The sequence below is a fragment of the Fundulus heteroclitus genome, chromosome 3 (genome assembly GCF_011125445.2).
Source record: "Fundulus heteroclitus isolate FHET01 chromosome 3, MU-UCD_Fhet_4.1, whole genome shotgun sequence".
Taxonomy (NCBI): Eukaryota; Metazoa; Chordata; class Actinopteri; order Cyprinodontiformes; family Fundulidae; genus Fundulus; species Fundulus heteroclitus.
Genome location: NC_046363.1, coordinates 45,391,584 through 45,418,805, shown reverse-complemented (window position 1 = coordinate 45,418,805; position 27,222 = coordinate 45,391,584). Strand labels below are relative to the sequence as shown.

The 27,222-nt window shown below is 39.7% G+C and overlaps 1 protein-coding gene across 2 annotated transcripts; it reads right to left on the bottom strand.

Moving 5' to 3' along the window:
* Positions 1-1,719: 1,719 nt before the first annotated feature.
* LOC105919121 (PYD and CARD domain containing) lies at positions 1,720-20,539 on the bottom strand. 2 transcript variants are annotated; one of them, XM_036135528.1, is made up of 9 exons: positions 20,259-20,539; positions 18,773-18,813; positions 18,605-18,675; positions 5,694-5,908; positions 5,349-5,602; positions 3,493-3,621; positions 2,996-3,149; positions 2,093-2,122; positions 1,720-1,862 (listed from the first exon to the last, which is right to left on the bottom strand). In XM_036135528.1, exons 1-9 carry the CDS (start codon positions 20,521-20,523, stop codon positions 1,753-1,755), a joined length of 1,269 nt encoding a protein of 422 aa, XP_035991421.1. In that variant the 5' UTR covers positions 20,524-20,539; the 3' UTR covers positions 1,720-1,752. The 2 variants fall into 2 exon arrangements, with proteins under 2 accessions (XP_035991421.1, XP_035991422.1); XM_036135529.1 differs by having other exon boundaries at positions 18,605-18,672.
* Positions 20,540-27,222: the final 6,683 nt, after the last annotated feature.

Genomic DNA, 27,222 nt, shown 5'->3' with positions numbered 1-27,222 from the left:
TGATTTAGACGTCTTTAACTTTATATGCATTTATTTTAGATCACTTTTTATGTTCTAGAGTTCCTTTTATTTATTTTTAAGTATGAAACTTCTTGTTTTACCTTGTATTTTACCTCTGTGTATGTAATTTTGTCATGGTGGGAACATTTCATAAACCCCTGTGTTTATGTCATTAGTTCAGGCTTTTTTATTTTAGATTTGTGGTGACCTATAGAAGGCCCTTTCCACCAACGCGAGGAACAATAACAAAACTAACTGTAGGCCTATCTCATAGTTATTTAGCTATAATTATGCTACATTTAGACGTAATTATGGTATTGCGTCATCTCACAATTCTATATAGATATTATGAGATACCTTACTTTCAGATGCTACATTATGAGATCTCCTGGTATGGCATGCTTAAAATCTTGTTACTTCACCATGTGAGATGATATGAGATGAAATTATTAAATTTTTCCTTGTGTTTTGCTTTTTATTAAATTCTAACCTAACAGCTCTCAGTGCTTCTTCCTTCATCAAGGCATCAATAAAGACCTCGGTTTCAAAATAAGATAAAAAAGATTTTCATTTATCACAGCATAAACACTATATACAAAAAGAGCTGCATTGTTTAAAAAAATATTAAAAACACATTTTACTATAAAAAGTACAGAAATATATCTATATTAAATAAGAAAAATGTTAGATACTGAGAAGTTCTTCCTGTAAATGTTTTAAAATGTTTTTTTAACATATGGCAGACAACAAGGCAAATATATTGGTGTAAATCAATATTCATATGTAGACTTCTTTAAATGATTTACAGGATAAACAAAAGAGTCAAAAGAAACTCATTAAAAGAAGATCAATAAAACTTTAGCATTATAAAAAGAAACTTTGGAATTCAAATAGAAAATTAAAGTAATGTCATAATAAGATCAGGCTAATAAGGTATTACTTGTTTTTTATAAGAAAGCTGCTGTAAACATGATGTTTATCAACCCTGATTTAAAGGAATCAACCATTTTTCTATATCACAGGTTTCCAGGGAGTTTATTTCATGCCTGAGGGGCCTAGAAACCTTAAAACATCTGTAAAATAAAACAAAGAACATTTCGATGTGGCTCAGCTTAAATGTTTGGCTCAACATTTTACTTCTGAAGGTCAGTGATGAGGAATCGCTCTTTCTCCTGAAGGATGGAGAAGAAGATGTCTTTGCAGGCAACGCCGGCTCTCAGGCAGGAGAAGATCTCCCTCATCTTAACCACGGAGGTTGGCAGAGAGCTTATCGTGTCGTACGTTTCCTGCAGGAGAACTTTCTTCTGTAAAAGTCTGTCTAAAATGGGTCCGACGTTGCTCACTCTTTGGATCAACTCTTCTCTGTGTTTGTCCACAAAGTGCTCCACTGTGGAAAATAGATTAAAAAAAAATCTGCATTTGAAAGACAAAACAAATGTATTTTGATGACCAAAGAATAAATGCAGCAAATGCTTATTAAGGGCTGTGATATTAATTAAACTAGCCAATTAAATACCACAGTTTTTGAATCTGTTTGTTTAGTTCTTGTCCTGGAGACACAGAGTCAACGAGTCTTTGTTAAACTGAGGGGTCTAAATATGTTTTAGAGTTCCTCGTTATGTATGAACTCTGCAGATCATTTAGTGCGTTAAAGACCATAACCAGAATTCAACGCCTGGAAACAGAAAAGCGATTTTTACGAGTTGAAATAGCTAAATAAGCGGTATCGGCATTGGCCATAAAAAAACCCCATTATGGGTCAATCTCCCCCCGTAACTCAGGAAGGATTCTGGTTTTGGGAGTTTGAAAGATCTTACTGTTGGGGGAACTGAGACACGTCGCTCCACCGGATGACGCTGCAGCTGAAAAAAAAAATCTAAGTATTATTTATTATCTCGTTGATTTATTTTCATATCTTCCACCTTTGAGGACAGGAGTACTAATATGTGTACTTTTTTGTTCGTTTTAGCTCAATTTAAGGCAGATATGTTGGTGTTTAAAATCTCCAGAAACAGGGTATTATAAATGATAAAGGTTCTATTACTACGGAAATCTAAAATATCTCAGGAAATGTCTTTAATACATTCCTTACCTTCAACAAGACCAGATTTGGGGTGGTCATCTGAAAAAATCAAGATAAGATACAGAAATGTTTTATATTATACCAGAAGGAGATGTCACAGAGCAGCGCGCTGTTTACAGAAATAATGGTGAATGTAATTGTTTCTAGACGTGTTCAATAAAGTTTTGTTAGAAAAAAAAATCTTGGAAAGAAAAATAAACTGCAGATACGGCATCTCTCTTGTTATTATTAGAAAGCTGTTGAATGAGAGCTGACTATATTAAGACCACACCATAGAAAGAAGTCAGGTTAGAAGAAAACAGCAAAGCTATTAACGGTCTATTATGGAGCGCTAGCTGCTGCTGCTGTGTGGATGTTTATTGAGAGACAGGAGAGGGACGTGAAAATGTGACACGACCGCTTTGACAAATATTCCGATACGTAGGGCTGGACGTTATAGAAAAAAAAAGCATATTGATAAAATAGAAATTATATTAATTGATAATTATCAACAAATTATAAATGGAAGAAAACTTTTATTCTATTGAACTTTTTATTGACCCTTTTTTCTATTATCGATATACGTCTATTGATGGATATATATTGTTACTGAATTATGGTCCAACCCTACTGATACGTATCAGGATTAGTAAAATATATGGAAGCGGCACAAATCAGATTTTTTGTGGGGGGAAAAGATCGGAATTGGGCCGTTCACACTGCTGTGAAAAACCCCCGGATATGGGTCGCATACGGGCAAAAAGATCTGATTTGGGTCGCATTTCCTGGCAGTGTGAACGTAGCCTAGATGCTAATCTGAGGCTGTGTTTTTATTGGTGTTATTTGTCAGAGACTCAAATTAAAGCAGTGAGATAATGAGCAATTGGATATTTTTACATAAACTACTGAATGATTGCACATGACACCACCGACCTCTTCGGATTTCACACGTCCAAACTGGGTGAAGCTTTGCTTCTTTCTTTTTTGAGTCAGCACACAGAAGCGTGAGGTCAAAGTCCCTGGTTGGGTTCTCAATGAACACCTCGTAGAAGTTTGGGTCTTGGCTGTCATACCTGAGGGTTAACTTCTGAAAAATAAATAATCTGATTAAATTGAGAGAAATACAACAGTCATTAAAATAAATTACCACTATTTACTTCACTTTCATGTTTGATGTTCCTAAAAATTATAGGAACTTGAAAAACAGGAGTTGACTCATTGATCTACAAAGAGAAAAAAATTGTTTAGATAACGATAAACTGGAGGAACTGTGCTTCTCCTCGTTCTGTAATTAAAAAAGGAAAGAAATGGCCAGGATGTGTTTTCAGACAGAACCGAGACCGTACCTTTGGTTGGACTTCTCCTCGTTCTGTAATTAAAAAAGGAAAGAAATGACCAGGATGTGTTATCAGACAGAACCGAGACGGTACCTTTGGTTGGACTTTAGCTGTTTCTATAGCAGCTTTGAGAGTGAAGCCCTGCTGCATCCTCAGGTACTTATCCGGTCGCGGCTTTTTGATCATTTCGTAGCCAATCGATGATTCTTCCTTATGCACCGACTGCAAAAAAATAATACCATTTTCCAAATTTAAATGTCTTTTTGTGAAAATAATATGTACAAGAAAATGTTAAGAGAAAGATTTTCAAACAAGGCCACCCTTAGTCTTGTAGGGGTCTCAAAGTCCCCACACAGGAGTCACACTAAAGGTCCATTTCTGCTCCTTTTACACTTCTAAATTGATCCCTTTGTTTCTGTCATTGTCAGATGCCACTACCTTTCAATGCATGTGTTAAATTGGTATTGTAGTGAAGCAACATGGCCATGAGAAGGTAGTTCTGAGTTAACGTCAAATGAAAAGAGATGGTGGAATATTGAAGCTCCAACCGAATACCGTTATAGATCAAGCCAAAGTGGAAGTTGCAATGATCAATGCTGTCTGAATAGTGCAGTCAGTAAGGAAAGAGGTAGGAAAAGGAGTCTGTATGCTTTCTCCCTAGGCTAGTTTTGCCTAGGGAGAAAGCATCCATGAGCGTCTACGTCACGTAATGACGTCGGAGTTAAAGGATGTCCAGAATCAGCACAGCAGTCCCAAGCTCCTTGCCTCTCCACGATAGAGTTCTTACTGTTGACTCTGTGAAAGGTCAAGGAACATGAGCTAGGAGCTGTTATTAAAGGTATTCGGATGGAGCCAGAACTTTAAAATATGAAGTCTGCATTGCTGAGTTGAATGTGTAAAATCTACCACCCTTCTGGTCACACAGACCATCTGTCCTCCAACCATCACCCAGGAGCTGTGAAGCCGACCAACCGCGACAGAAGTCAGTCATTAACAGAGCAGCAAAGAACCCGACTTGGCAACTCAGAGCCAAAACAGTGGCAGGTCGACTCCTTTAGGTTGTTCCAAAAAAAAAAAAAAAAAAAAGGTTGCCAGTTTGAACGGCTTTGAACGTCATACATTCTGCTTTCATTTCAGTCCAAAACCCAAAGCCCACTCTGACAGAGCTTTGAGAGGGAGTTCTTCCTGATTAAATCGAGGTAATCGAGGTATGCCCACATTTACACTGAAACCCACCAGTAGGGCCTGATTGGTGGAGGTAGCTATAGAAGGAGTTTCATCCCTGTAGCTTTTTGGCTGTTTCGTTAAAGCAACTTTGAACAAAACGTCAGAAAATTAGGACCCTTATAAAGTTGACTTTAGCCTGGGACGCAGCGCCTGAGGTTTTAGGGAATCGGGGGTCTTCTACTAGACGACATGTGGAACTCACTGGGATAAATAGTTGAAACTGGCAACAGGGGTAGTTCTCGTTTGGTGGTTTTATTTGTGAGATCCAGGCTCTGTTTGAAGTTATGAGGGGTCTGCTCAGGTCTCAGTAGGTCAAGGAGTCCTTCTGCAATCCACATGTGGGTAATCCAGGCTCAGTAGGTATAAAGCCTGATCAGAGACCAGTTCCAACCATTTGCATTTCCCTAAGCAGGGTTTTTACTTTCTGAAGCTGAATTTACCCACCTATGCTACAAACATATCTGATTAATCTGTTGTCTTGAGACAGAGACTATCAAGTAAGAATGGCTGGAATGAACTTCTTCTGTTAGGTGAAAGGAAGCTCATGGGAGATCTGCTGCTCCTTTAGACCAAAGGGACCCAGCTGACTTGGACAGCTTCTGGACACCTTAATTTGGACATTTTCGAGGTATGTCCTGCTGAGAAGTGGCATGTCCAGACCAGCAGGATGTGCTTTAACCAACTGTGAAACCTCACATTTGTGAAATCAGATAATAAATCACCTGTTGAAGGGCAGGATCATGCAGGATCAGGTAGACGTGAAGTTTGAGGAACGGCATGTGGGGCTGATAGTAAATCAACACGTTGCAGGTAACCTTCACACGAAAGATGGAGCTTATCACGGCCGCCAGTGGAGAGAAAACCGGATCTGTTAACCTGACATGTGTCGCCGTGACCTCAGAAACTTTCTCCAACACATCTCCGCTGTCATTTATGTGTAGGACTGAAAAACTCTCTAATAAGTTAGGGATGTCATCTGCAAAAAAGAGCATACAAGTTACTATTAACGAGAAGAAGTGCTTCAGATATGGAAAAACACAGCAGTTTTTTGATGCATGTTCTCCTACCAATGCAGATCCAGTGTGGCAGGTACACTTCTTTTATCTTCCCAGTAATGACGGTGATGTTGATTAAGGGACCTGCAGACCTGTACCCAATGGTTTTCATCCTCTCCATGTGTCCCTCCCAAGAGCAGAACTGGTACTTAAAGCAAAGTTTGTCCTCGCAGACCCAACGCAGACCAGACACATTGCATTCAAACTGTCCCGCTGCAGACTGGAAGCTAAAATTACAAAAGCAATAATATGAACATACATGGGAAGCCATATAATATCATTCGTAATCTAATTTCTTTAAGATGTAACATAAACACTGTTATTTCAGAACATTGATATCCAGCTGCCCACCACCCCCGTGAACACCCAGAAAGGTCCACAGCGGGTTCAGAACCAACAGTCCAGAACATGTGAACCTCAGAGCCCTGAATGGTCTATACCGAGGCTGAGACTGAGGATGAGGAGACACTGACGAAGAGTTGGGGTCTGGCAGCTGATAAGAGTTCCTGGAAGGAGTACAACAGTCTGACAATGCCATACAATGCAAAAAGGGAACTAAAAGTAAGCTAAATTTTCTTGAAATTAGTGTATTCTTCCTTTATTTGAGCAGGTAAAAAAGACTATTTGCCAATGGTATAAGATTTTTGCATTTAAAATAATAACAATTAATCTCCATCATCTTATTTCAAGTGCATGATAACTAATAATCTTATTTTAGGGGAAAACACTGATTCCATTGGCAAATAGTCTTATTTGCTCAAATCAAGAACAAATACACTGATTGAATTTTTTTTAATAACTGTGAATGCAGTAGGCATTTACAGTTGTTGAGAGCCTCTTTCGCATTTTTACTGTTTAAAGTTTGATTCGCTTCTCCTCCTACAGTTTTTGTCCGATTTCAATCATTCAACTTTTAAACTATTCAGCTTCTTCTGGAATCGATGGCTATATCTTTTTGTACTTTTAACTTTTCAACTTTTTAAAATATTCAGCTTTTTCTGCAAATTTTCAGCTTTTTTTCTCCCATAGGAAATTAATGTAATTCACTAAAATTCCGTTCATTTCAGCTGCTTTTTGACAGCTTACTCCTTCAGCCTACTTTCAGCTAGAAACGCCATTCAACTTTTAAAATGTAGTGATATTTTTCAGCTATTATGGTATATTTCAGCTTTTTCATATCTTTTACCATTTTCATATAGTACCTCCTTGAAATAATTTTGGCTTTTCAAGAAATTCAGCAAATAACATGCGTTGCTAAGGTCGTCAAGGAGGCATTTATAGAGTGCACACTCTAGAAATTCAACAAATTCTTCTTCTCCGAACAACTTCTTCTCACTCGCTCAGTTTTCAACCTATCCACATAAATTATACATCAAAACGTAGGAATTTTGGTCTGGATTCAGGAAATGTAACCCTCATTGGTGTAGCATTTATAGTTTTTTCACAAATCACCTCAGACCGCCAACAAGTCTAAACCCTCCTCATTCATTTTCAATGGAGCGATTGTGAAAAATGACACCTGAAAATCCCAAACAACACATGTTTTCAAATCGTCGCTACTCCTAAACCGTTTAATGTACAGGCATCAGACTTTTTACACATTCAAGTCCAGGCCCTTCTGGCACTCACAAAAAAGGAATTTTGTGGAAAACTGTTACGGTTTGGCCGCAGGCACAATTTGTTCGGGAGTAGCAAATGTGCAAAATCCTGAAAACCCTTTGGACCTCCATCCCCTCAAATGATCCACTTTTTTACATCGTCGCCATGCCTACACCGATTTTTGTACAAACATAAAAATGAGCACCATAGTCCACAAATCTCTGCTGATACAGTGAAAGAATTATTTTGAAATCTCTTATACTTCTTCAGCTAGAGCGATTTGTTCGGGACAATGTTTCAGGGATTTTCGCATTTTCCTCAAAATTACCTTTTTTCCAGGATTTTTTGTGCCTAAATTAAAATATTTCCAGCAAAAACCGATAACTTTTCCGGTTCCCCTATCCGTTATGAATTAAATGCAGAAAAAATTACGTCTCTAACCTTTACCGTTCCGGAGAAACCATGTGCTGCTCGCGAGGTAAATCGCAGCTGAAACAGGATCAGAACTCCATGCCCCCAAATTATGCACTTTTTTATTGTCGCTTTGCGTACACCGATTTTTGTACAAACATAAAAATGAGCACCATAGTCCTCAAAAGCCTGCTGATACTCACAGTGAAAGAATTATTTTGATATCTCTTATACTTTTTCAGCTAGAGCGATTTGTTCAGGACCCTTTTTGGAGGATTTCTGCATTTCCATAAATATCCCGTTTGTATCATAATTTTTTACTCCTTTATTAAAATATTTCTAGCAAACCCCATTAGCTTGTCTTCTTCTCCTATCCGTTACGAAATAAACACAGAACAAATTACGTCTCTACCATTTATGGATCAGGAGATATAAAGGGTTGTGCGAGGCAATGTTCTCCATTATAATCCAATGGACCGAGTCTGACGCAAAGTGTCTGCACTTCGGTAGAATGGCCCGCTGCAGGCGTGAGTGAGTTTCCATGACGACGGAACTCTGCTGGCCAGAGGTTACTACAGGTCAGGGACAGGCTCTATTGGGATAGAATGGCAACTTTCGACACCCACTGCAGTGGCTGTGATGAATGTAGAAATCTGAAATTCGCACAGTCTCTTCCTCTTAACATTTTAAATTTTTCAAGTGATTATCAGGCATGTGTGAATTTTCTGTCACTTTTTGGATTTCACATGTTTTCCTATTGGGCCTCTGACTCCAACAGGACCTGGCAGGATGCCCAGACATGACCCCCCCCCCCCTCCGGCCTAAACAGCACCACCCACCTGTGGAAAATGGCACTACACACCATTTTGGTTGAGTTCTGGCCCCAGATTTAGTGAGGCTGAGTTGCTAGAGGAGGCCGATCTCACCCATGAACTTTGGTGACGTTTGGTGACATTAAGTATTGGCAACCTTTTTGAGGCACTTCCCAGTACAGGATTTGGACCAAACTAACAGAGTACCATCACACGGTGATACTGAACACAACCATGTTAGCAGCTAACAGGTAGCATGTTGCTAACCGGAAGTAGCCCTAGGAAGCTCGTACAAACCTCTGCTTCACAGAGTCTGTACTTCCTTTAGAGAGAAAGCTCCACAATAATTTTTTTTTTTGATCAAGGTCTTTTTATTATTTTTTCTTCTTTTTCTTTACATACACCACACACACACAAAAAAATAAAATAAAATAAAAAAGAAAACCCGACGAAATATACAACAAAAATCCCTCCCCACCCTCCCCTCCTATACCGGGTCTACTACCCCAACAAGAATACACCTTTTATTCATACATCAGCCGATACAAAGCACAGGTTTGCAACACAAAACCAATATTTGACCTTTACACAAAGTTATCTGCCGAAATATTCCCGACATAGGATATAAATGGCTGCCAGACGTCAAAGAATTTGTTCACAGATCCCCTAACAGTATATCTGATCTTCTCTAAATGAATGTAAGACATAACTTCTCTTAACCAATGTCCATATCTTGGAGGATGTGGATCCTTCCATCGAAGAAGAAAAAGTCTTCTAGCCAGTAGAGAGCAGAAAGCTAACACAGTCCTCTGATGTTTGCTGAAAGAGGTCTCTGCTGGAGCCACCCCAAAGAGAGAGATGAGTGGTGATGGACAAACAGTTTGTCCAAATATTCCTGTAAAAGTGTCGAAAATGCCTTGCCAATATCTGTGTAACTTTGGACAAGACCAGAATGTGTGTAAAAGTGTGGCTGGAGATTGTTTACAACGATCACACGTCGGATCCAAGTCCCTTTTGAATTTACACAATCTGTCCTTAGACCAGTGTAAACGATGTACTACCTTGAATTGAACTATAACATGTTTCAGACATATTGAGGACGAATAGATATTTTGAATAATTTTTTGCCAAACTGTATCTGATATGGACTCCTCCAAGTCCATCTCCCACTTGACCCTCAAGGAATCTAAATTGGTATCATTAAATGAATTGAGCAGGGAATAGACTTTACTCATAGAGCGTCTTGTTACAGACTTGCACATCAAAACCTCATCAACAGGGGAAGTTGGTGGATGTAGAGGAAAACATCCAGAATTTGACATTACAAAATGTCTCAATTGTAAATACCTGAAAAACTGTGACTTGTGAATATCAAATTTCTGTGTGAGCTGTTCGAATGAGGCAAACTTATTGTCTATATAAAGATCGTTTAGAGAAGTTATTCCCTTTAAACTCCAGGCATAAAAAACAGAATCCATTAGTGAAGGAGCAAACATGTGATTATTTGATACTGGAGCAGATATTAATAATTCCGTACTTTTAAACATCCTCCTGCACTGATTCCAGATTTTTATTGTGTGAGTTATAACCGGATTAGAAGTATACGTTGAGATTGGTTGATCAAACGGTAACCGGGAGCAGAGTAAAGCAGAGAGAGAACTAGCCGTAACTGAATTCCTCTCTAAAGTCACCCAAGTGGGAGCAGGGTTGTCCTCTCTCAACCAGTACAGTAAGGCTCTAATATTAGCCGCCCAGTAATAATATAGGAAATTGGGGAGTGACAAGCCACCAAGACCATGGGGTAGCTGTAGCATCTTACAGCCTATCCGCGGGTGCTTCTTATTCCAAATAAATGACGACAACTCACAATTTAATTTTGTGAAGAAAGTCTTGGTGAGAAACACTGGCACGCTCTGAAATAGATAAAGTAATTTAGGCAGTATTGCCATTTTGATTATATTGATTCTACCTCCCAGGGATAGAGGCAGAGATGCCCATATAGTGATGTCTTTCCTAAGGTTCACCAGGAGAGGCAGATAGTTTGCTGGATAAAGATCTTTGTGACTGTAAGTAATCCAGATACCAAGGTATTTAAATTTAGCAGGGCTAATTTTGAAAGGGACTGAACCCATATGCTGCACTTCCATTGGAGTCACAGGCATCAGTTCACTTTTTTGAAGGTTAACCTTATAGCCAGAAATGTTTCCAAACTTTTGAAGTAAAATAAGTAACTCAGGAATACTAGATAAGGGATCTGAGATATAAAGAAGTGTATCATCAGCATATAGGGAAACTTTATGTTCAGTGCCAAACCGATTAATACCTTTAATTTTGGGACTGTTTCGCAAGGCCACTGCAAGTGGTTCAATTGCAATTGCGAATAAAAGTGGCGAAAGTGGGCATCCCTGCCTCGTCCCACGTTTCAGTTCAAAATAACTGGATAAATTACTGTTAGTGCGTACTGCTGCCATTGGCAAGGTATATATCAACTTCACCCATGAAACAAATTTAGGACCGAAGTTAAACATCACCAAGGTCTTAAATAAATAGTTCCATTCCACCCGGTCAAACGCTTTCTCAGCGTCCAGCGAGATTAAAACTTCATTACAATTGTGACCGGGCGGGGCAGAAGTATACAACACATTAAATAGCCGCCTGATATTAAAGAAGGATTGACGATTTTTAATAAAACCAGTCTGCTCAGGTGAAACAATTGTAGGGATAATCCGTTCAACTCGTTTTGCCAACATCTTTGTGAGAATTTTAACATCAGTGTTTAATAATGATATTGGGCGGTATGAACTGCAGCTCAAGGGGTCTTTATCCTTCTTTAAAAGCAGTGATATTACAGCCTGACGCATAGACAGCGGCAGTAAATGTATGGCCAGAGACTCCTCAAAAACTGATAGCAGCAGGGGAGAAAGTAAATCAGAAAACTTCTTAAAAAATTCTGCCGGGAAACCATCTGGTCCTGGAGATTTTCCATTTTGCATATTTTTAATTGCAGAGTTAATTTCAGCTAAAGAAAAATTTCTTTCCAATTCGTTAGATAAATCAGAACTTAGTGAAGGGATTTTAATATCTTTAAAAAAATCATCCAATTCAGTTGGGTTAAGTGAGGCTTCAGAGGTATACAAAGATTGGTAAAATTTGCTGAAACATAGACTAATTCCAGCATCCTCATAACATTTTACACCATGCTCATCATTAATTGCTGAGATATCCTGTTTAGCTGAGCGTTGCCGTAGCTGCTGCGCAAGAAGGCGTCCAGCCCTCTCACCATGCTCATAGTAGCCACACCTAGATTTGGATAATAAATATTCGGCCTGTTGGGTAGATAAGATGTTAAACTCTGTCTGAAGTAATACACGTTTTTGAAGAGAGTCTTGTGTAAAAGTATGGTAGCATTCCCTATCTAATTGTAGAATCTGATCTGTTAACAATTTTAGCCGTTCGATACCTTTCTTCTTTTTGTTTGCACAGTAAGAAATGATTTGACCTCTCAGGTAAGCCTTTAATGACTCCCAAACAGTGCTGAGTGGCATCCCAGGAGTCCGATTAATATCAATAAAAAACTTAATTTCAGAAGTAAGCATATCGACGAAGTTTTCGTCAGATAAAAGTATGGGATTAAGTCGCCAAGGACGATAGACTGATTGCACAACAAGAATGTTCAGTTTCATTGTGAGCGGACTATGGTCAGAAACGACTATAGCTCCATAATTACATTCGCTCACTAAAGGTAAAATCCGTTTATCGAGGAAAAAATAGTCAATCCGGGAATAGCTCTTATGAACAGGAGAAAAAAACGAATACCGTCTTAGGGTCGGATTTCGAAAACGCCATACGTCAACCACTCCATAGGTGTTAAGAAATGAATTAATTGACTGGGCAGATTTAGAGAGAGAGATCCTTCCCGCTGTACTACGATCAAGGGATGATAGCACACAATTCACATCTCCTCCAATTATAAGGTTATGTGTTGAAATATTAGGTAAATTTGAAAAGAGCGTGTTAAAAAATGTTTGATCATCCCAATTTGGAGCATATACCGAGACTAAAATAACTGGAAGCGCATACAGTTTTCCAACCACAATAACATAGCGTCCGGCAGCGTCCGTTTTGACACAGGATGCCGTGAATTGCACCTGTTTACCAACTAAGATGGCTACCCCTCTCGATTTAGATTGGAAATTAGACTGAAACACCTGACCGGACCATCGCCTACATAGATTTACACTGTCTGCTTTACACAAATGGGTCTCCTGCAAGAAAGAAATATTAGCCTCAAGTTGTCTTAAATGTGTCGTAACTTTCCTAAATTTCACTGGACCATTAAGGGATTTCACATTCCAACTCACACAATTAACTGGGTGACTGTTGATGAACCTATTAGTATTAGGACTGCTCATGAATGGTCAATCAGATGTAGTACAATAACCACAAACAATCACAAAATGGTAACTGACAAAAGGCATATTCAAAACAAATAGATCCGGTATAGTCCCACCCCTCTCTCCTGAATAACCACGGAGAACCCAACAAACAAAATATCCACACATTTGTGCTTGTGCTGGGGAACTTGTCTCCCTGCCTGGGCTCCCGCCAAGCTAAATAACAATAATTAAAAAAGACAAAAAAAAAAAAAAAGAAAAAAAAAAAAGAAAAATAATATATACATATATATATACATATACATATACATATATATATATATATATATATATATATATATATATATATATATATATATATATATATATATATACATATATATATATACATATACATATATATATATACATATACATATATATATACATATATATACACATATATACATACATATACACATATATACATACATATATATATATATATATATATATATATACACATATATACATATATATATATAAAGAAAAAAGAAAAAGGTTCCTCTACTTTAAAGTATTAATGTCGTTTATGCTCCTTGCTGCATCGATACAATAAATGCATCACTGACCAAGATCTGGACAGACCCCCTGCGAAACCCTCATACATAAACACAAAAGAAGAATGTTGTCCCTCGGAATAGTGTCGAAAATTAAATCAAGATATAGCACGGGACATAATGTCGGAAAGTTCTGTACAACCTGAAATAATGGAACGATGGGGATTGGACCTGCAGTTAACGTCGGTCCTCGCTGGCCGTCGCTGAGATGATTTTCTTTTTAACGTAATCCATTGCTTTATTGGCATCCAAAAACTCCTTGTCCTCCTCCCCATGAGAAATGCGGAGCCTAGCAGGAAAAAGCAGGCCGTAACGAACATCTCGTCGGTTGCGAAGAAGCCTCCTCACCTCCGAAAACGCCGCCCGAGCCCTGGCCACCACCGCTGTATAATCAGATGTGATGATAATCGGTGCCTCCTTGAAGCGAAGAGGGCCACGGCTCCGGGCCCGACGTAATATTTCCACACATTCTTGATAATAGTGCAGCTTAGCGACAATAACCCGTGGCTTATCGCCTGACTTGCTCCCACTGCCAGTGCGATGAACTCGGTCAATCAATGGCGCTTTATCCATCTGTAGCACCTCTGCTAGCAGTTTAGCCACTGTTTCAGTGGAGCTGGATTCTGCCGTCTCGGGAACCCCAATGATCCGCAAGTTGCACCGTCTCATGCGTCCTTCCATATCGTCACACTTCTTTTTGAGCCCATCAACTTCTTCTTTCAGCTCCAACACAGTGGTGCGTAGAGTAACAACCTCATCGGACCAGGTTGACAAGCCGTCTTCTACCTCTTTGACGCTTTGTTTAACGTGGTCTAGATCGGCACGGAGTAGCATTGTGCCGTTAGCCACTTCCGCTCTCACCGCTTGTAACTCTCCTTTAATAAAAGTGAACTCTTCAGCCAGAGCCTCTTTTATTTCGGATTTAATCACAGCTGAGATATCGGTTTTTATAGCGGCAAGAATGTCAGACTTCAAGGAGAGTGCGTCCGCCTCACCACGGGAAGGAGAAGGGGGTGCTGAGCTTCCGGATATAGCAATAGTCTGCTCCGAGGCGGTATCGGGCCTAGCAGCCGGAACGCTAGAGTGTTTGCCTTTCCTCAAATTTGTCGCCATTCTTCTACTCTTCCAGGCAGGAGTCACTTAGAGGACGAGTCCGGACAGACCTAATGCTCAGAACAGCAAGGACATTTTGTTGGAGAACCATAAACTAAAGAGGTTAAAGCGGGAGCCCACGCGAGGCACGTCTTACTCCTCTTCCGCCATCTTGCCCGTCCCCTCCACAATAAATTTGGCCTATGTCGCATAAAGCATCTCCAAGCTATGTGGTGTCAAACATCCAATACTTTTCAATGGGGGCGAAACCCCTTATACTCCTAGAAATGCAGGCCCACATATGGCTACAGTATTTTCAAGTTTGAAATTCTACTTCTGCTTTGTTAAACGATTTAGTGTTTAGAATGAGTTAGGAGATATTTGGTGCCATTCCCTCAGTTTTTTCTTCTTCTAATTCAGCAATTGTTCTTTCATGTTCAAATTCTTCAACTTTTTCAAATTCTTCAACCTTTTCAAATTCTTCAACCTTTTCAAGTTCTTCAATGCTTTTAAGCTATTTTTTCTCTTCTTCAAAGAACTTCTGCATCTTTTGCTCAATCATTTAGCTTACTGCATTCACAGTGCATTTTCGCAGGATATGCAAATTTTTCTAGTTACTTTTGGTTCCCTTTTTGCAGTGTAGGGTGGTGGGTCTTACCACCCGATCGTCTGCCATAACATGAGCGGGTATAAACTTATCTATACAGAAGGTCTCCTTATGGCCCCCGAAATCTAAAAGTGCTTCGGGCTGGTCTCAAGAACCCTAAACGGGCCCATCGCATAACGGTAAAGTGGCTACTTGTGTGCATTTTGTCTTTTTTTAATCCTTTAATTCATATTTTTATCATTTCTTTTCTGCCAGTTTAGCATTCATAATTGGTTTCTTAATGCTAAAGAGGGACCAATAGATTTCCTTTCACAAGTCCAGCATTACTGCTATAGTTCTTTGCTTGATATGTATGGAAAACACTTATTGGACATTATTTTGGGATAATCTCAAATTAAATGTTCACAGAAACAGAAAGGTAAAAGAGAAAAAAGAAGGGACAGAGGTGAAGCAGATATCGGGGAGACCAGAACCCCAGACATCCAAATGGGCCCCCAGAGAGCAGGAGCCCAAGAAGGACCAACACAGGGATAACCGCGAGAGAAGAAGAGAGTCCCAGGAAATTCCCCAGAAGCCACAGTGCCGAAGCCCCAGATGGCTGTAGCAATGAGCCTGTGGGTTTTGCTGGCAGCCAGTGATGCCAGAGCAAATTCAGCAATAGGTCCAGAGACCTTGACCCAAGGGTACACTGTCCCCAGCAGAGCCCCGACAGAGCCAGGGGTCCAGGCCCCATTAAGCAGCCGCCAGGAGTGAGCCAGCACACCCAAGCACCCAGCCCGAGACACAGAGAACACCAACGCACCAACGGCCAAAGGCGCAAGCCACCAGCTGGGAGCCTCACTGAGGGATGGGCCCCACAAAATTGTGAGGACCTGAGATGTTCCAGGAGAGGGGATAGTCCTAAACCCAACCTGACAAAGAAACAAACATTCTGTCACAAGCATGCAGTCACATTCACACATTCCCATCTTAATGCCCACACATGCCCACTCAGGCACTGCCCTAACCTGGGCAACCCCAGCCCATACACCAAGCACCCCGCCCCTACCTCAGCTTCGACGACTGCCAAACCATACATCCAGATAATGGGCCAACACAATCAAGCCCACCATGCACCCCCCCCCCCACACACACACACACAATTGTGTGCAATTATGAATGCACACACACCACTGCCACGAAGGCCGCACAGAGCCAACCCACCCCTCCACGCTAGAACCCCACACTCATTCCCAGCTGGCAAACAAGGAGCCGACAAGGGTCCAAGTGGCCCCTGGGAGAGCAGAAAAGCCAGCCCCAATCGACTCACAAGACCCAACCTCAGCCCAGACCCCAGGTAAATGGACTTCTCCTCCTCCGAGCCTCAAGCCCCAGATGGCAGACAGAGAACAAGGGTGTAGAAAGTTTGCATTGTGTCCTACAACAGCAAATTTAACAGCTTCAAAACTCTTTGGGACAAATGGCTATGATAGGACCAGGAGTGCAACAAAAATCCCCTTGAGGGCAAAAAGGATGTACAGATGGGCTCAAACATGGCGACTGGGCCTTTGTTAAAAATAGTTTGGGGTATGCAGGCAATAACAACAAGAGCAACAATAATAATAAACTATTAAGTAACTTCAGAGAATATTACAGTAGTGATCTAAGAGCAGGTATGGGAAACAGTCCCCCCAGCAGACTAACCTTAAGTCCCTGTCTTTAAAAGTCAGTGAACCATTAAACAGACTGTTGTGGTTTGTTTCATTTGTGAAATCATTTGCTAAAAGGTAAAGCTGGCTTAATCAGATATAGGCTGTTTGGAGTTCTTTAATGGAGCAGCTCTCCCTGTGATTCAGAGACGTGTATTCATTTAGTCAGCTCAAAGACACTCAAATCAACATGCTGGAAAACAGATAGTGTCTTCATGGCGACATATTCATTCTTCAGACATCACTGAGGAGACCAGCCCCTTAGAGCACAGGTGTCAAAGTCCAGTCCTCAAGGGCCGGTGTCCTGCACCTTTTAGATGTGTCCCTGGTCTGACACGCCTGAGTCAAATAATCAGGTAATTAGCAGGACTCTGAAGAACCTGAATGCATACTGAGGAGCTAATTGTGCTATTTGATTCAGGTGTGTGGGACCAGGGAAACCTCTAAAAGTTTCAGGACACCGGCCATCGAGAACTGGAGCTTGACACCCCTGCCTTAGAGGATTGTGTCTAAGCTTAGAAAAATCCATGCTTGAATGAGAACAGGACTCCTTATCTTTAGGATGTTGCCTGGGGCTGTTTGCTGTAGGGGTCCAGTGCTGTAACCTTATGATTATTTCTCTGTCATGTTAGAATAAATGGTAAAGCTAAACTCTGAAGTTGAGTCATCCTTAGAGGGTGTTTATAGTGGTAAGCTGCTTGGAGAAGTTAAAATAACTCAGGGAGAAGCCATGACGTTAGAGTGTTACTGTGGGCACCCACACATAAATACTTACAGGACCATTTTAAAAAATGGTCTGGGGCCTGCAACAGCTCAAACTGGAAATGTGTGGAGAGAGCAGTGAGAACAGCGGAGAGAATCGTCTGGACAGCACTTCCCTCCATCCATGACACTGCTGGCAGATGCTGCCTGACCAGGGCTCAGACAACTATAAAGACCCCACCATGGACTGTTCTCCCTGCTGCCCCCTGTAAAGTGGTTCAACAGCTTCAAATGCAGAACAACCAGATTCCACAACAGCTTCATTCCTCACATCAACAGACTGCTAAACTCCTAATACCCCCAATAAAACTGGTCACTTTACATGGACACTGAACTCTATTGAGTAACTGTACTATCTGCACAGTCATATGGTCTGCTCATTGTTGCAATACATCCTGTTGCTACATTTCATTGCACTATTCATATTGTCTTACACATAATTCTTCTGTGCATACCACACTGCAGCCGCTGTAGCAGCGGTCTGGAGCCTGTAGTGTGGAGCCCAGTGGTGTGAAAACAGCGGGCAGCTCCTCTGCATTTTGCCTTCTGCCCCACACACAGTGGTTTAATGGGGCCGTGAACAACTTTCTGAACCAAACACTCTTTATAGACAAGACTTATGTCACAACTCGGTCACCTTGGCCATCGAGGCATTGTCATCTAGCAGTGTCTACACCACGCTATAGACAATTCAGACTCATCATCTTCCTGAGCCTTTCCTGAACCCGGGTCATGCCTGCCTATCTCCAAGAAACTTTTGAAGACCAAGCTCTTCAGAGAGTGGTTTTTGTTCTAAGCAGCTTATTGTTAAGTTTGATATTAACTGCATGATCATGTCAGCCAAAAACATTAACAAACGTTGTTTATTAGGTGTGAAATAATTCAGTCAGCATTTTCTAGTAGACATTTCTAGACTCTGTGTTTTTCCTCCAGGCAGTTGTGGTATTAAGGATTTTTACCTGTAAATTGGAGCCTCGTCCACATCTGTGATTGTAGGTTCAACTCTTGTCCATTCGCTGGAGTCTTTCTGCTGATGAAAACAATTTAGTTAATTAGAGCAATGTTTTGTTGTTGATATTAATAAACAAATGGGTGAAAGGTCAATGGCATCAATGCAAGAAGGTTACCTCAACATGTTCACCTCTTTCTGGATGTTCGAAAGGCTGTCCTTGGAGCAGAGATTAAATGACATGTTTTACTGTAAGATTACCTCACATGGTAAAACACAGCTCACACATTTTCCTTAATGAGTAAACTAAACAGGATTCCCAATCCTCATGACTTATTCATCTTGATTCATTATCTCTTTACTACACTCAACAATATTTTTGGCCTTTTATTGTGGGCAGTCTAAGGCACACCTGTGCACTAATCATGGTGTCTAATATGCATCTTGATATGACACACCTGTGAGTTGGGATGGATTATCTCAGCAAAGGAGAAGTGCTCACTATCACAGATTTAGACTGGTTCGTGAACAATATTTGAGGGAAATGGTGATATTGTGTATATGGAAAAAGTGTTAGATCTTTAGTTCATCTCATGAAAAATGGGAGCAAAACCAAAATTGTTGCGTTTATATTTTTGCTGAGTGTATGTTTTTAACTTCAGATGAATGACAACATTTCCAGATTTAAAATCAGAATATTAAAATGGTGAATGGCTTGTACTTGTATAGCACTTTAACTAGTCTAGCCCAAAGTGCTTTACACTACAATCAGTCATTCATGCACTCACTCCCTGACGGTGGTGAGCTGTGCTAGTAGCTACAGCTGCCCTGGGGCAGACTGACAGAGGCGAGGCTGCCATACATCCGTGCCACCGGGCCCTCTGACCACCGCCAGCAGGGAATGTGGGTGAAGTGTCTTGCTCAAGGACACAACAACTGAAATGGTCAGAGCGGGGAATCAAACCAGCAACCTGAGCTGTGCTGTTGAGCTGCTGAGCAGTGCTGTGTCTGAATCCTCTTCAGCAAAAACAGCCAGAACCAACAAAAAGCCAAACACTGCACAGTTATTTTTCCAAAGAAACCATGTAAAATTAGTAATGCTGCTGAATGCAGATATTAGCTAAATGATGATTAGTTAATACATGACAATATATTGTTAACAAGAATACTAACATTGCTTTTACCTAATTTACACCCCTTGCTCATGTTCATGCAAGTGAAAAAACCCGATAAACTCCACACTCCTTTTTATTTTTTGTGCAGAACTTGTGTTTAATTTGGCTTCCACATATTATAAGAAATTTTTAGAAATAGAGCAGAGTCAGCGAGGAGACACTTCATGTTCAGTGTTGTCATTTGCAGCTTAATGATCTCTTACCCTTTAGATGTGTGAGGGCCATTGTATCAACTCAAGCAGAGTTTGCCAGTTAAACCTTTATATTTTATTTATTTTGTATATAGTTTAAATAACTAAAATGGACTCCCTGGTGCTGTACTGTGGATGTTAGTGATTATATGGTTCTTTAGTCACCAAGGAGAGGTGCCAAAAGATGATAAATCCCTAACAGACATCTAAAAAATGTGTATATACTCTCTATTTAAGAAGATGTGACATATAACAACCCATATAATAAACATCAAATAAAGTTTTGAATGTAACTCACTTTCAGATGCAGAGCTGCTGTCGAACAACTTCTTCTGGAGGTCAGGCCTCTTCATCTCCTCTAAAATATCCATGGTCACCTGCAAACTTTGTCTGTCGAACAATTGCTCCATCACCTCTGCTAATTTCAGTCTCTCCAACGTCTCATCTTGATTTCTTAGGACTAATCTGAAGCCTTTGCTCCACAAGGCCTTCTGGAGAATCTTCTTGAAATTTTCCAGTTCCATGTCGCTCAGATACTTCAAGGATTCATAAATTTTCTCCATGTCTGGATTGATGTTTGTTTCCTGAAAGATTAAATACATCAGAAGACACTTCTTTGTCTTCTTTTAAATCAGTCAATTTCTATGCATTTTTTTCTTCAAAACATCTACATTTTTTCAGATTCTCGTGTAGAATTTATTTTCGTGTAGAATTTATTCTGGGCATAAAAGCATAAACCATTAGCTTATAAATACTTTCATACTTGGGTCTTATTTTCTTTATGCTTCTGAAGTTGGCTTCAGATTTTAACTTTAATAAAGGACAATTTCACTGCTTTTCAATTATCATATTCAATTTAGAGCAGCCATATTTAAAGATTAATAATTAGGTTTTATTAAATTAAATTTATTTAGATTGCTCCAATTCCCAACAAATGTTGTCTTAAGGCACAGAAATATACAGGCGATTTAAACCAATCATTAATATAGGTTCAAAGTCAATAACATACATTCAATTAATTCCCAGTCTTAAAACAATGCAGACAAGTTCAGTCTAATTTTCCAATTGGTAAAAACGTATCTAAGTCATTGCAATTAATCAGATTTTTCAGCAATCCCTTCCCCTGAACGAGCGTGTTGCAACAGGTAATTGCATTGAGTCATCAGCTAAAAACATTTACAGACATACTCACTCTTGTCCTCATACTCTGGACCTTGGGGTGACATATGCCATTGAGTACGAATAACACTTAGATAATCCCACCAAAAAGTATACCCTTTAAAGCACAGCTTTGAATAATAAAAATGCTTTGGTTCAGAGCTGCAGCTGTCTAAAACTTTGATATAAAGTTGTTTAGAAGGCCAAGAAAGAGTAAATTGTATTCCTTTTTCCAGTTTTCACTTATCTAGGCATTACCAGTAACCAAAAAAAAAAAAAAAAAAAAAAAAAATCAACATACTGTTGGCTAAAATTAGATATGCATTTTAAAATGTAAAAAGTAAAACATATAGCATATTAAGCAATTATGATTTTCCTAATTTATTTTATTCAATAATGGAACAAAATTGCAGTCTGGAGACAATTGTTCTGGACAATAATTTTTTCCCCAAACTTATTCAGAAGATTACGAAAACAAGTTCTAACCTTATATAAATATATGGGTTTAATTGAAGATTATTTAGTTTAAAGGGACATTTCCTTTATTAGTAATTATCTAAGAACTACCCATGACTTTGTGTAGACAAAAACCTAAACAAATAACAAATTAATCTCTCTAATTATACAAAGCTCACTTTTAAATTCAATAAAAAACATATAAACCAAAAATACACATCATTCTGTACCATTATTTTAAAACATAATTTTAACTGTTTAATGCAAAACGCAGCAAACAGTAAAAAAATTGCATACCTAGAGCAAATATTTAATAAATAAAAAAATACAATTCCCCGGGGAACCAACTTACCAACTGTAGGAGTGCAGATAGGTCTGCTGTGACACAGGGACAAAAAAGAAAAAAGAAATCAGACAGAAATATTAAATTTTTTAATGTTTTTTATAGAAGGGTGTGCTCTTAAGTGGTAATAATAAAGTTTACCCCTGTGGATGTAAAACAGTCTGTTTTAAAGAGAATAACTGCAATGAACTACAAACTACCAACAGAATATAATTTTAAATCATGCAGAACCAACAGATAACTGGCAGTTGTTGTTACCTTCTGATGCTGAGCTTGTATCTGGCAGCCTCTGCAACAAGTCACTCCTGTTCATGTCAATGAAAACCTCTCTGGCCACCTCCAATGACTTCTGATCAAGTCTCTCCAGCATCAAAAAGAACAGTTGATGTGGAGAGCCCGCTTTCTCCAGCTGATCCTCTGGGATTTGCGGAATACTTCTGCGAAAGTAGGCGAACTGCAGCAACCACCTGAATTTGTCCAGATCCTTTAGATCAAAACCACGTAGCTTCTCCAGGAGGATAAATCTGAAGTCCTCCTGAAAGTCCCAAATCAAATATTAATTTATTTTTTTAAATTGGAAAGATCCAAATATTAAAATTCATTTGAATATATCAACTTGTTTCCGAAAACATTTTATGGAAGGTGTTGCACACATAAAATTCAAAATGAGTGAATACAAAAAAACCAATACAGTTTATTAGTTTTAATATTAAATAGCTTGCCTTTGTCATGTATTCAATTGAATATAGGTTGAAAAGGATTTGAAAACCTCTAGGCTCTGTTTTTATTTATGTTTTACACAACCTCCCAACTTCTGGATTTGGGGTTAGGGTTGCACCAGAGTAAACTCATCTGTGAAGCTCCTTAAATTTGCAGATGACTCCATGGTCCTCTGGTCCATTGAGAGCAACATGGTTTGTTGTTCTCAATAAAGTTGGACCCTGTGGATATAAAACAGTCTGTTGTTCCCCTGAGAAAAGGTGTATTCCTAGGATCCACATTTTCCCAGAACTTGAAACGGTCTCTCTGATGAACATGAGAAATGCTGTTTCTGTTGTCTGTTTTATCAAACAGGTCTATCTTGAAAAAGCAGACACACTCTCTACTTTGCAAATTTGCTGCAAAGCCATCAACAATCCAGACGACTGTCCACTGTGGCTCTACGCTCTTTCAGGAGGAGTGAATGCTGCTTGGAGAGACTTGATGCAACCTGCTGGGTTTCCTTAGAGAGGAAACTTTCTCACCAACCTGGAGAATTGATGGAGTCTGACTTTAGAAAGAGCCTTGAGATGACGTGTGTTGTGAATTGATGCTACACAATGGTGCTACATTGGCGCTGGGGCGACTGTGGCTTGATGGGTTGAGTAGTTGTCTCGCAATCAGAAGGTTGTGGGTTTGATTCCATCTTCCCCTTGCCACATGTCGATGTGCCCCTGGGCAAGGCACTTAACCCCAAATTGTCTACCAAGCTGGGTCTCAGTGCATGGGGAGTGGTGGCCTAGTGGTTAGAGTAGTGCACTTGCACTCAGAGAAGGATGCAAGTAGCCGGTTCGATCCCCAGTGCCTGCACTCAGGGTCCCTGAGCAAGACCCTTAACCCCACTGCTCCCCAAAGGGATGGGTTAAAAGCAGAGAACAAATTTAGTTGTTATGTATATTACTATAAATAAAACTGAACTGAAATTGAATTACTGAAATTCAGTAGCACAGAATGCTCCAGCCTATCAGGGATGGTGATATATTTGTGCATTTGCATTTTATTACATTAAAGACATCTTTATTAATAATTTAAGAATAATCCAGTTTAAACAAGGATGCTATTTATCCTAGAGTTAAACTTACCCTCTTCACTGATCCAGCAGCTTGTACCAAAGGAAGGTCATCTGGGAAATGAGGATATTACATTGATACACTTTGTCATATACATATATATATATATATATATATATATATATATATATACATATATATATATATATATATACACACATACATACATATATATATATATATATATATATATATATATATATATATATATATATATATATATATATATATATATATATATATATATATATATATATATATATATATGCTCAGGTAATGTATTGCTACATTTTCTTACTGACGCACCTTACCTTTACTTATGGAGCTGGACACAGGGAGCCTCTGCGGCAGATCTGTCCTCGTCAAGGCTATGACAAACTGCCTGGTCACCTCCAAGGACCGCTGGCCAAGGTGTTCCATCATCAGATCTACTATTTCTAATCTGTCATAGTTATACATTAACATCGCTGTGACTGGAGAAAGACTCCCACCAGACTTTGACAGCAGTAGCGTCTTGAATCTATCAAAGTCCACGTCGCTCAGGTCACTTATAGCTCTCAACAGCGACAGTTTGAAAGCTGACACTGTGGCCACCTGAAACATAAAGTTCATCAACAGAAAATGTTACTGTGATAACTTCAGCATGTCAGCAACACCAAAAAAAGGCTTTTTTCTGGCCCTTTAACCCTGAACTAATGTTACTCACTTTGCGTATCAGAGCAGATTGCCATTTATGCACTGAGGAAAAACACAGAAAAACGTTTTAGGACCAATTTGAAGAATCACACTGATAGGGCTGTTAAGGTAATATATATGACACTGATATGGAAACCACAAACAACACAAAGAGAAGGTTTTGGAGTAATAATAATACATTTTATTTATAGGCACATTTCTTGACACTCAGGTCACCTTACATCAAACAATAACAGATGATATTAAAAATTTATGATGGCGTATCCAACTCCATGGCAATAAGCAAACTGCAGGGGGTCTTGATATGTGCTAGGTTGCTTACACAGTTGGGCTAACAGGAGTCTCTCCAGGACCTTCATGATGTGCGATGTCAGGGCAACGGGTCTGTAGTCGTCGTTGATGAATGATGGGTGAGTTTTCTTTCTCTTGGGTCAAGCTTAGATTGAAGAGGTGCTGCAGAATCCTGAGAGCTGCTCTGCACAGACCTTTAGGACTCTGGGGCTGACACCTCTGATATTGTTCCTCTGCAGTTTACTCTCCAGCTTCTTCCTATACACCTCCTTGCTATCTCTGATTTTGACTTTGAGCTGCTTTTGTATACTCATCGATAACTCTCTGTCTTGCTCCCTAAAGGCTCTTTTTTATTGTTCAACAGTTCCTTTAGGTCACTGGTGATCCAGGGTTTTATTTGGGAAGCGTCTCACTGTTCTGGTCCGGATGATGCTGTCTATATAGTCGGTCACACACTCAGTCATGGCATTTATGTCCTCTCCATGTGGCTTGCAAAGAGAAATCCAATTGGTAGTTTCAAAACAACCCTGTAGGGCTTCTTCAGCTTCCTGTGACCACTTTCTCACAGCTCTTTTTGTTACAGGTAGTCTCTTGACAAGGGGTTTATAATCTGAGCAGAGAAAAACAAAGTGGTGATCTGATTTACCCAGAGGAGGTCTTGAGTGGGAAATATATGAATCCTTGACATTTGTGTAAAACAAATCCAATGTCGTGTTTCCTCTGGTACAGCAGCTGACAAAGCGTTGAAACAATAGCAGTGTAGCAGAGAGTGAGGCGTGATTAAAATCACCAGATATTAGCACAAAAGAATCGGGGTGTTGGGTCTCCGTCTTAGCGACAACAGTACTGATGACATCACAGCTGAGGGTGGGATGTAAACAACCACCGAAACAACACGGGTGAACTCTCTTGGCAAATAATATGCCAATAGATCAATGCCTGGACTGCTTGAAGTTCATCCAACATGTAGTCTAACAATCTCATGTTGCCCATGATGATGGACGACAGAGATGGTTTGAACTTCCTTCTTCTTTCCTCTTTGCTCCTACTCTGCAACCATGACGCCTCCTTTTCAACTCCTGTGGGATTTCTGGCTTCAGGTGTCATATTAATTCTGCTTTTGCGATGTTAATCAGCTGCTCCGTATTATAAACCACCACTGTTGCTATGGTTACGCATCCCGACAAAAGAGCAAAATGTATTGGGAAAATAAAAAATCCAGCCGCACAGCATCCAATACAAGAAGAAATGAAATTTTGAAAAAATCTCAAAGTTACAGAGCTACTTCAATGTGCTGCCACTCAGAGCGCAATTCTAGAACTGAAACTGTGACCATCATTATAGCTCCTTATCGCCGGTAAGGGACATAATGGTAAGGCTAGATTAGCTGCAGGAGGAAGCATTGGGGCTCCTTTTCCTACCTCCTTCCTTACTGACTGCACTATTCGGACAGCACTCATAACGCACTTCTGTTTTGGCTGAGTCCTGACCCGATAAGGGTTTTCAGCTAGAGCCTAAGATAAAAATGTATGTCGTCTTCTTCTTTAGAGTCGTTCTCAGCAGCTATCTGAATAGCTCTGAAGCTAGGAATCCTAGTTAAGATAGGAGCTCTGAGAGACTCTGAGGATATTCAACTGAATCTTACTCTGTTCAGTCGTTCCATCTCACCTTCTTTCTCTGAGCTGGAAATCGGGGACTGCCAACTGGGAACAGACCATTTCATTTTATGTAAAATGCCTGTGATTAGTTTCACAGATTCTTGACCGTACGTCTGCACCAATAGAAACGTCAAGTCCAGCAGGTCTGTCATCTGGACAAGTTCCCAGTGAAAACTTGAAGAATCTTTTTTGCAGCTAATTTGACACAAGACTTCATACTTCAGGTCTTCAAGTTCAGGATCACGCAGCTCAGCCAACCCATTCAACAGCTGCTTTATCACAGACTCCAGCTGTTCTACCTGGAAGAAAGAACAACAATAACTCAGGTTTCCTGTGCAGATTTAAAGACACGGACAGGAATCGTCATTTTAACTTTAGATTTTAAATTATCTGTTTGCATTGTCTATTTGGATGCACATTTCTAAGAATTATTATTATAATTCTTACAAGCAAGAATGGGGTACTCACTTTTTCTCTAATGCACACAGAATAATTTATAAGTAGAGTCTCAGATGTAAACATGGTTAAAGTTCATTTAGAAAGCTGCATCTCTTCCAAGCTCTTCCTGGAGCTGTGGACAAGCTTGTCGCATCCTTATGGCAGATCATCTGATCAATTTCCAATGCAATATTTCTTCAACTAATAACCGTTTTGTTACATACTTACCTTCTAAGCGTAGAAGACTCTTAGAAGGGGGGTTGCATCCATGACTGAATACCTGATTATAGCCCCATTTTACCAACTTCCCTAAGATGATACAACAACTCTCTGTGATTTGAGTTGAAGATCTTCAGAATGGGATCCTTGGATAGATGTTTGAAGTTCACCATG

Bases quoted from the DNA above. Each gene is read 5' to 3' on its own strand.
- LOC105919121 (XM_036135528.1), bottom strand. From the start codon at position 20,523: ATGGAGAAAATTTATGAATCCTTGAAGTATCTGAGCGACATGGAACTG. The intron at 3,150-3,492 runs GTACCGTCTCGG...TTTATTTTTCAG, and splicing joins CAGCTAAAGTCCAACCAAAG to AAGTTAACCCTCAGGTATGA. The intron at 1,863-2,092 runs GTAAGGAATGTA...TTTTTTTTTCAG, and splicing joins CAAATCTGGTCTTGTTGAAG to CTGCAGCGTCATCCGGTGGA.